This window comes from Opisthorchis viverrini (assembly GCF_000715545.1).
Source record: "Opisthorchis viverrini unplaced genomic scaffold opera_v5_392, whole genome shotgun sequence".
In the NCBI taxonomy this organism is placed as follows: Eukaryota; Metazoa; Platyhelminthes; class Trematoda; order Opisthorchiida; family Opisthorchiidae; genus Opisthorchis; species Opisthorchis viverrini.
The window spans coordinates 99,648-110,004 of record NW_008752052.1 but is presented as its reverse complement, the minus strand read 5'-3'; the positions used below and the strand labels follow the sequence as shown (position 1 = coordinate 110,004).

Below are 10,357 nucleotides of genomic sequence, written 5' to 3'. Positions count from 1 at the left end.
AGAGTCATTGCTCGTGGATTTACAAACTTTTGGCCCGCAAGGTCACCCGATTTCACACCTCTGGATTGTTGGTTTTGGGGAATGATCAGGGCTCACGTATATCACGAAAATAAACCGAAGAATCTGGTGGAGTTCAGAGCAAGAAATGAGGAGAAATGTGTACGAGTGACGCTTGAAGAAGTTAAACATGCTGTGTCCCACATCTTTTACCGCCTCCAACTCGTTGTAGAAGAAGGGGGAGACTTGTTCAACATTTTTGTAGCGTCGGTTTATTCACAGTAAACATCCAATATGCTTATATGTTTACGTAAAAAACAATAAATGTTTGAATTGGGATCAAAGTTTTAACATGAGTATTATTTTTTTGCGTGTATAATGAGACACCCTGTATGCGCAACATGTCAGACAGTTATGGGCTATCTCTGATCCACTTTCCTTGGTGGTATCCCCTGCACTTTGCACGAAATGGCGGGTGACTGATGCCAGCAACATTGGTGTTGTCAGTGTCTTTCCAGACTGAGCAAATGGAGATGTAGGTAACTGGGAATGCGTACGACAGGCCGGCACCAGGGTCCTTCAATTAGCAACTCTTTTCTACTGTTCTCACTCTGTAACTTGGAGCAAAATTGCTAACAACTCTGTGGTTATATGGCGTCAACATCAATGTTGCTATTTTTGATGATAATGATAATGATGACGATGATGATGATGGTAATAACGACTGAAGCTAGGTAAGGTACAGTACTGAAAACCGAATATGTCAGTGAAAATGTTTTTCAAGGAGTAAGGACGTTTACTGAATGTGTGCGCGGCCAAGGTTCAAAAAACTTGAACCCCAACTATTAAAGATCCCGTTAGCGTCTTTTTGATTCGGAAAGATTATCCATAGATTAACCGCCTAGAATTACATCACCCACGTAATGCATCAGTTTGTGATCTGAGGACTGTCAAGTAAACGTCAGCGAATTCTGCCTTCATTGTTGAGACTGAGACCGTCAGGTAGATCTGTTCCCGAGTTAGTGAGGTCACTCGCAGATAACGTAGTCTAAGCTGCTCAAAATGCTGCGTGCCGTACAGTAAATCGATAAAATGTCATTCAGACTTCAAGGCCAGGTCGGTATCTCTTCTTTGAAACGTGAACCACGCTCTGTTCACTCCGTTCTACCGAACTCTTCTAACGGGGGCGGCCTTGGGTCATCTTGGCACCGTATAGCCTAATGATTGGTTATCGAAAACTCGTATGGATCGATTCCCATGCTCCTGGTCGGGTAGTATCGATCGAATGTGCACTTTTACAGACATGAACTCATCACAATCTTTGTATGTTTATTATGACAAACGGATCAGTTTTACAGCAATAAGACGAATTCATCCAGTTTATCTACATGACATGAAACAAATGCAGGAATAAATTTGTGGCTGCTGTTCCAACCATTTGATTTGTGGATCAGTGGATAAAAATACTCGATGGCAAGGGTGGGCAAAAGCAAAATACACAAGGAGGACGGGCGCATAAAGTTTCGAGACATGACATTGGGACTCGGCTAGAAGACGGTTAGGCCATAGCTGTTGTTGGTATTAAACTGACTGAGTGGGACAGGGAATCTGTGTGGTTCTGTAGACTGGTGTCCTCACCACTTTTATTCGGGACTCCATTCATGGCGGATGAGTTGGACGGCAATAATTCAGCCGCTGCGTTAATCACACCACCACCTCCGGCTCCTGCTCGCCCGTCGTCAAATCTAGGATTGACTCCGGTGGTCGCACGGGTTCGTTGTGTTCGTTGTCTCGCGGCAGAAGTGAATTCCAACTCCTCACTCACACCGAGTCTTGATAAAGATTTACAGTGAAATCCGCAGAAAATTAAAAGACGGCGTAATAACTGATGCACGCGGTTTCGGAAATTCTGTCCTGTGCAATAGTAGATAAAAAATCCGAAAGCATAATAGGACAGAGCGAATTCGTCCCCGAAAGCTTTGATAGTCATGAGACGCGTGTAGGTTATCCAGTCCGGGTCTGTTTGCATCTGTGAACACAGAAAACAAAGAATCACTTTAAAGTCAGAAAGCGTGGAATTGAGGGAAATTGGGGTGGGTGAAGAAAAATTCAATAGTGCCTTTGCATGGGATCACAAGATCACGGTTTTCGCTTCATTGATATGCCATTTTCAGTGAATAGAACGGAATAGATTTATTCGCGAGCAAAATAGAGGATTTAGGAACTTCAGCAAGGGGACACAAGACAAGAAGGTTAACTCATCAAATACATATTACTGTCAGGCAGTTATTTGAAACGTTTTGTTGACGAGTAGGCAAAATGGGTTTGAATCTTATGGTAGGATCCTGAAGAACATATCTGGATGGGGCCTGGATGAGGTATCATTACAGCTGTGGATGGATCGATAATCGAGAATGATATCGTTGAATTCATCAATTCTGGATGTCATCAACGGACTTGACGATAAAGAGAATTTAAATCCAGCCGTCCTGAATAGAATCCATGAAGTACAGTCTAGAAATCTAGAGCATTCCCTCGCGTATCACCCTATCTTCTGCGTACTCGAGTGAACCAGCGCTCCGGCACCAGGTGGATTTACGTGGCTCGTGATTAATCCTCAACTATTGGTGCGACCACAATCTAGCACTGTTAAACAATCTGTCGGTATGAAAACCCAAAAATTGCCCGACCAAAGAGTAAAGTTGCCCAGTGGGTTTCAAGCGAGTGTCACGCTACCTGACTATGAAGTCCTGACCGGCGGGTCAATCGATCCTCACAACCAGGACAGTTACTGGGTCGTCGTTCGATGAGTCGGGCAGACATCGCACAAATGTGAACACGATCGCCTGTTCAGACGCATAAAATTCAGATGCGTCCAACGTGCTTTGGACGGATATTGGGATAGTGGGAAACTTGTCCCATCAGTTTGGGGAGGGTTTGTTTTTCTTAGATCCATTTAAGCGGAACTCGAGTCCGGCGCTTCCTCCCTTTGGTGTGGACTCACCCGAATATGTACGCCAGAACAGGAGGACGACGTCTGGACGTTCAACATACATATCCTACAAAATCTCACATCCTAAAATGAAGATGTACGCTTATCGGCGAGAACATACAATCTGCCAAGACAAGGGTTGCCTACATGTGAGGCTGCAGGAGGAATGGGGAATCAGAGTGCATGTGGCTAATAGCCAGCCTGGATGATTTATGTATGTTTGTGTACACCTTGGCAACAGGCGGTTCGTTCAAACTGACCTACGGATCCCAATAACCACGCCTCTTGTTGACTGCCAGAGTCAATCACTTCCTCACTCTGCTTCACATCCTCTGCAAAAGGAAGCGCAGCTGCATACCATGAGTGAGGTTCACACCAGAACAGTTGATCAAACTGAGCGCTTGATCTGCTACGACTGTCTGGCGGAATCCGTCCAGAGTGAAAACGTGTCACTGCATTTCACAACTTGGGTTCCAGGAGGTAGGGCGACATCAAGAAGAGATTCGTCATCGTACCGATTTTCCAAGAGTTGTTCTTGACGGGTCGCGAGGTTCCTGTGCAAAGCATATGAAACTAGCGGGGGCACAAATACTCGTGTATTTGAAGCAGCAGTCCGTCCAGTACTAATCTATGATTGCAAACTTTGACTGTTTTCTGTAGAAGACATTCGAAAACGCGAGGTTTTTTACTACCGGTGTACGGGGCTCATGATGCCCGTCCAGTGGCTTGACAAAGCAAACCAAATCAATCGTTGGGAAACGCTCTTTCAGCACCGCACGTCAAAGACAGCTGCAGTAGCAACGACGACCTTGAATGGTTCGGTCAAGTTACCCAAAATCTGCAAAGCGAACCCACATGGGCTCGTTGACGTGCTCGCTTTGATGTTGTTGTCCTGGAAAGCAACTCCAATCTAGCCGCCCGTTGCTGGAATAGTAATAAGATCTCACTGCGGACCCAGCTTGTGACCACCATTCTTGGGCAGTAACAGGTCGAGTCGAGGTCAGCTCATCCCGAAAAGTCAAGTACGCAACTCACGCGATGATGAGCGAATAGGTGTAACTCGGATTTTTAGTTAGTTCGCAGAGCTGGGCAATTTGATCGTAATCTGTCAACGCATTCACACTCACAGAACACTAGGGATTTCATCTCGACCGTGGATGAAACTTTTTCAGACTAATTGCTCGGTTCAGCGAAAAGGAACCAGCCACCAATGACTGCATGTGTCTTACCGGAATTTGGAAAAGAAAAACAAAGTAGGGTCTGATTTTCCAGAAATACACTCATTTGCAAATCAGTTTGGTTTTCACGAGAGCCTCAACTGAATCTCTGGTTTATGATATTCTACAACTGAAGCGCTTACCCGATTAGCCCCAAGAAGAGCGAAACCGGTCGTGGGCTGTGGAACAGTTTTCAGCAATCTTGTGAGTAGTTCCTTTATGAAAATATGCTGCGATTTTCGCGAAAACAGTCCAATTTGGTTTGTAGAACATAAAGTTGACGGAAACTCGAGGACTGCGCCTACCTGATGAGCCCAAAGCGGAAGGACGAAACCGGTCGTGGGCTGTCAAAGAGTTTTCAGCAACCGTGTGAGTAGCTTCCTTAATAAAAGTAGGGTCTGGTAAATTCTAGAATTCTTGACAACTTGTAGGTGAAACGGCCTTAATATTGAATCATTTTAGAAAATACGTATACTCGTTATTTGAAAAATCTGCATGGCCAACAGTATTGGGGAAAAATGATGGTTTTGAAATCAATAGGCTTTTATGTTGCGCCTTTCGTTTATTTCTTTCAGGAATCAAACGGTTATTCGTGGAGCTAAGGTGGATTCGGTAAGTCTGAAACGAATATCTCATCAACGCGATCGTTTCCACGGCCGGATTACTCCTGATCTAAACAATAAAATTGCTGCGGGCCATTTTCACTCCACCGGGAAGCAAATCGTTCCATAGTTACAATACTTGCATCGAGCGGGAGACAGCCATCGGTTTGACTACTGATGCAATGATGTATACTACTGATAATGCATGCGAGTAGTGTATAGTATGGTGTCCAAAATCTACCCCCGCATCTGAAGGAACGTGAAGATTACCACATATTTTATTCAACCACATTCAGCGTTTGTTCATCATCGTTGAATATTCAAAGAGTGTCGAGGAATTTCAATAAGGGCACTTGAAGATGTGCACTTTTAAAAAATTCTGTGCAGATGAAGTATTTACTTTCGTGTCCAACCGTTTGTGACCGTTCGGTGCGTGTTTGCCAACAAACAACTTTGCAGTGATGTGTGTCTTGGCTTCGACTATCCGAATACGCTTAAGTATGGCTTCCAAGTGAATGGCATATTCTGGTTCAAAATCGTTTAAATGGGAACGTTGTGCGAGCTAGAGTATCTTGCCGTGTACGGGGATGATATTCGAAACAAGGACATACTGCTCGGTTGAAGTCCATTCTGAAAATCGGCTCCGTGACTTCCGTAGTAGCCTACACCTTCCGTCAGATGACGGGGGGGAGTTGAAACAACAGACTAGACATTAGTTGCATGCCTTGTCAGTAGTATGCACCGTCACACTGCTCGCTACTTCCCAGCAAACTTCTTGGAGAATACAACAGATAAATAAATGGACAAAATTTACAATTTTTGGAGTTTTTGTCAGGTAACACTGGCTAGTTAGAACGTGATACCCAAATAGTACTTGATATAGGCCAAAGTTCCGGCAGTCGTAAATTTGCGGTCTGACTAATTTGACCAGGTACTAATAGGAGATGGGATCCTTGAGATCTCAGACGAACAATGGGTTCTAAAGTAGATGTTGACGGGTCGGATTTGTGACCATTTGTTTGTGAGTTTGAGGCTTCCCAGGCATGAGCTTCCGGACTGAAAATTGCGTCTGATGGTGTACAACTGACCCTTTGCGTCTTCAGTGGTTCCGAACGCTGCTGAATTTACGCTAAAACACGAAAGGCACTGTACATCTGTCTTAACTTCACTTAGAATCATCAGCTGTGCGAAACCTCCTTCGAATGTTCAGTCATGAGCGGCTGATCAGCAGTGGTAAGACAGGACAGAGGCACCAGTCATCCCTTGTGCTGGCCACTTGGGTTCTACTTGAATCCGAATTAGACTGACTTGGACAAATACACTCAAATAAAACATAAGGTTGTCGCGGGGCGGCGCCTACTTACCAGTCAAAAGCTCCTATGTGTCAATCGGTCAACATTCCAAAACCGATAAGACCTAAATAAGATTTTATTCCCTCACTCTGTGCGTGCTTATCTGAGAGACAGTGTATTTCTGTGAGGGCTATTGATTCTGCGTTCATGAAAACTGTTCCACGGTCTATTGATGACGAAAAGGAACCACTCTAGCCAATCAAAAATCGGCTACTAACGGCCTTGAACACATGAGCAGATGAAGCGAATTGCGGCTTCGCGAAGGATTAATCGCTTTCCAGGAAAAAATACAGCTCGCAACCAAAAAAAGACACCAGACTGTTTTCAGCTTACCTCTTCATCACTGAGACTGGGATTCGGGAACTTTTGCATGTGATGCAGGACGTAGAGAATTCCACCGAGCAGAGTTGTGATGATCATGTAGAAACTCACAATCAACAACATCAAGGTCGTAGATCGGAAGCTTGGGCTACTCTGTCCCGATCGTTTTCCATTTTGTTCGATATTGACATCACGTGCTTTTGACTGCCGTCGGGAAACCTGAGATCCATTCGAACCTACATGTCCTGATCGCCTTTTGGACTCGGGCAATGGAAACGTGACACCGGATCCCGTATACGGCTGATCCGTGTGACTGGAACGGGAAGATCTAATCCCCTCAGGCCGTGGTGACGGTGCGAAAGGGGCCCCAAGTCTGGTACCTGGTGCAGTGTTCGCATCTTCCGAGGGCATTATTGTCGATAGTCGAGCAGAGGCCGAGGCCAATTGTTTATCCGCTCGATGAATCCTTGCCAACTCTCGAATAACAAGGCAATTGAATAGCAATACAAGCAAGGGGACTACGAACGAAAATACCAGTTCGAGGCTGGCGAAATAAACGTCGGGTGCTCTGGTCTGTTTGAAACGTTTGTCGCACTCCCCACGGTTATCGGCCATAAATACGACCGCATTGCCGGAACAGGTAATAATTGTGCCCACAATGATTCCAATACAGATGTAGATCGCTCGACGAGGCGAGCTGATACGCTCAATGGCGAACGGTCGATAGATGGCCAGCCATCGTTCCACTGTGAAACCAAGAACAAACAAGGGCGATGCATATTGAACGGCTGTCTGTAACGTGTTTTTCACCTCACAAGCACCAGGTGGATTGTACACATTCACGGACCAAGTGCGCGATAGATCGCGCAACAGAGCGAACACAAGCACAAATATATCATTCAGAGATACGGCCGCCAGGTAGATGGCAGCCGAGTTCCCAATGTACACACGACGGCTGGTCCACACAACGAAAGATACAAGATTTCCGGGGAATCCAACAATGTAGAAAACCAGCGTGACATAACGATCCACAAAGAGACAAACAGGCATGATATTTTGTGCAAGATCTGCCCAGGTTGGGTAGCGATGGAACACATCTGTGAGGTTCGTGGGTGCAGGCGCAATTGTACTATTCGTGGTGGAGATTGCGAAAGGCACAAAAACAGCGGCAATGATAATTCCAGTCGGAAACATGAAATTCCAAATCATGTGTTCTTTTCGTCAGTTAGAAGAGGCCTGAAATGGAGAAGCGAAACGCTCTAGTATTAGATTGAACTTATATTCAAATATGATTGAGTAAAAATTGATTTTGGACTTGCGATGCAGCCTGAACCTTTATAGTATGTCGTTTTTTTCGGCATCACGCTACTAATAAAGTTGATGACAAGGCTTCAGCAATCTAGTCTCTTTCCAGATCTCATCGGAAGCAAAAAATCAGGCGTATTCTTCCAGTTTTTATTATTTTTTGTTCATTACTTGGACTCAAAACTTCATTTGAGGTTGTAGCTAGTGGGACAATGTACGGAATATAACTTGAATCTTCTACTTACAACATTATTCACCTGAACGCGCTGCCGAAAAGTAGCAGGTTCCAACCTACCACAAACACCGGCTCCCATTCTGATAATCTTCATACATTTTGCTTCAACAATAAAAGAATAAGACAAACTTAACTGGATTTATGTAAAGTTAATGAAGTCTCCCAGTTAGCCGTCTTTCTTTTGTCCCAGTTGAAATATTCAGCTGGGTAGGCACAAGACACTACTCAGAATGTTGCTGGAAACCTATTTATCCCTTCTAGAGACTCCCCGGGTAGACGCGATCTCCGAGTCTCCGTCAGTTTTATGTTCAGTTTAGACTCATTCGGGGCTCTTTTTCGCCAAAATACTGTGAAAATGGCGCGCAAGTGGAAAAAAGTGTGATGGAGATCTTGGACTATTTCTACCGGATGAACCGGTAGTGGGCTATCCAGATGTTTTCATCCGCCTGTAGTGTTATGTGAAGAGAAACACCACGAACTCTCAACGGTCGTTCTAGGTGACGCGGTTGAAGCGATTGCGAACAAGCGATGCAGATGCGATTTAGGTGATCTTCTTTGAACACCGCTCAACGACTCATGCTTAGTTTAAAGATGAATGGAAGTTGGAAGTTTACCGGAGAAGGAGGATGAATAACTTTGGTTTTCTGGACAGTACGGTGACAGTAAGGGTCGCTAAGTTAACTTTCGTTTTTAAAACGCAAATTGTAGCTTCCAGTATGACTGAAAATCGGTTACTGGACAATGGTCATACATTACTGGAAAGTGTCCAGCTACGTTCAAACTGTTGGTCAGCATGACCGTCTGTTGTTCTTTTTTGAAGATGAACAAACATTTGTTCAGACAAGATGACCCCAAATTAGCCCGCCCGATAACTTCAAAGCACGGAAAGTTGACTTCCGTCTCAGTAGTCGCCACGCGAGATCACCAAATGGGGAAAAAACATTTTCGTTGACCTTTTTTCTTTGATGCATAAAAACACCTGGTCATAGTTTGGTCGATTTGGCATTGCGGGTCGTTGCAGTGTTAAGCGAATTTCTAATAAACCAGTATTTAATTTCAACTAATGGATTAAACTCGGGTTATTCCACTCATATTCGCCTCAAATAATTGTCCTTTCTGAGGACATGAGATGTTTCATATGATGGAGGTTTTGTGTCTCATTAATACGCTATTAATAAATAACTTTCACAGTCACGTGGTACCCGAAATATGGACACCTTATGGTAGACCGGCCAAATTATTCCATCATATTCCTCGGATAGTGAAGCACAGAATCAAAATCACAAAGCATTATACCTCACCGTGCCCCTTTTAATTTTTCTCATTACCTTGTCTCCCACTTTCACCTTATCCAGTAGATTACTAGTACTTTATAAGTAGTGAGAGAGTTAGCCTGTCGAAATTCATCGGGTTGTTAACGAAATACACCGTTTGCAAACCAATTTCGTACTTGTGAGAGGCTCACCTGGAACCAAGCTGAATCTCTCGTTTGTGATGTTTCCACGAAACTACACCAGTTGCACCAGGCCGCCTCATGTTCCGATTACTACCATATTCGAGATATCGCGATACATGTGTATACGTAATGCACTGCTCATAAGGTTGCTGACGAGGTATCAGTAACCTAATGAGTAGTGCATTACCTATATCACCTGCTGTTTTCGGTGCCCTTCGGGGACCGATTCGTATGTCTGCTTAAAAAGGATAACATATTTGGGTTTCCCGGTTTTTATGGATCCAAACTTTATAAGATTCTTCTGAATGCGAGTTTGTTTAAGCAATACCCGATTGTCTTACATATTGGTCAGTTAATCCTTTGCCTTTAAAAAAGGTATTTCCATGTTCCCACGTGTGCAACATGAAGTTAGGACTGAGCAGTTTGAATTAAGGCAAAAAATGTTCCAAAATAGGCTTATTACGGGATGAGATAAAACTTACAACGGTTTGTCTGTTCTACACGCCGTATTATTAGGAGTAATGAGACATCACGTGAATGGCACTGACGTGGTTTCCCTACGAACAAGGTCGTTTGCCTATCGAGATTGTCAACTCAGGGGGCTTTAGCGTTCTATTCAAAAGACAGACTGAGGTGTAAAGTACGTAGGTTTAGTGACTAAGACGTTCTACGCTGACACCTATCCGATGATCTTCAACGGCCTCTATCACGGACTTCTAAAACAAATATGAAATTTGTAATCTACTGCTCATAAGGTTGCTGAAAATCCATCGACAGCCCACGACCGGTTTCGCCCTTTTTGGGGCTCATCAGGTAGGCGCAGTCCCCGGGTTTCCGTCAACCTTATGTTCTACTTGAAACCAAATTGCACGAAATTAGC

The 10,357-nt window shown here is 44.3% G+C and overlaps 1 protein-coding gene across 1 annotated transcript; it reads right to left on the bottom strand.

Annotated features, from left to right (window-relative positions):
* Window positions 1-1,420: 1,420 nt before the first annotated feature.
* On the bottom strand, window positions 1,421-7,690 carry T265_10670 (hypothetical protein; the record flags this gene model as incomplete). Its single annotated transcript, XM_009177122.1, has 2 exons — window positions 1,421-2,026; window positions 6,494-7,690. The coding sequence occupies 2 exons, from the start codon at window positions 7,688-7,690 to the stop codon at window positions 1,556-1,558; spliced, it is 1,668 nt and encodes a 555-aa protein (XP_009175386.1).
* Between the last annotated feature and the right edge of the window lie 2,667 nt (window positions 7,691-10,357).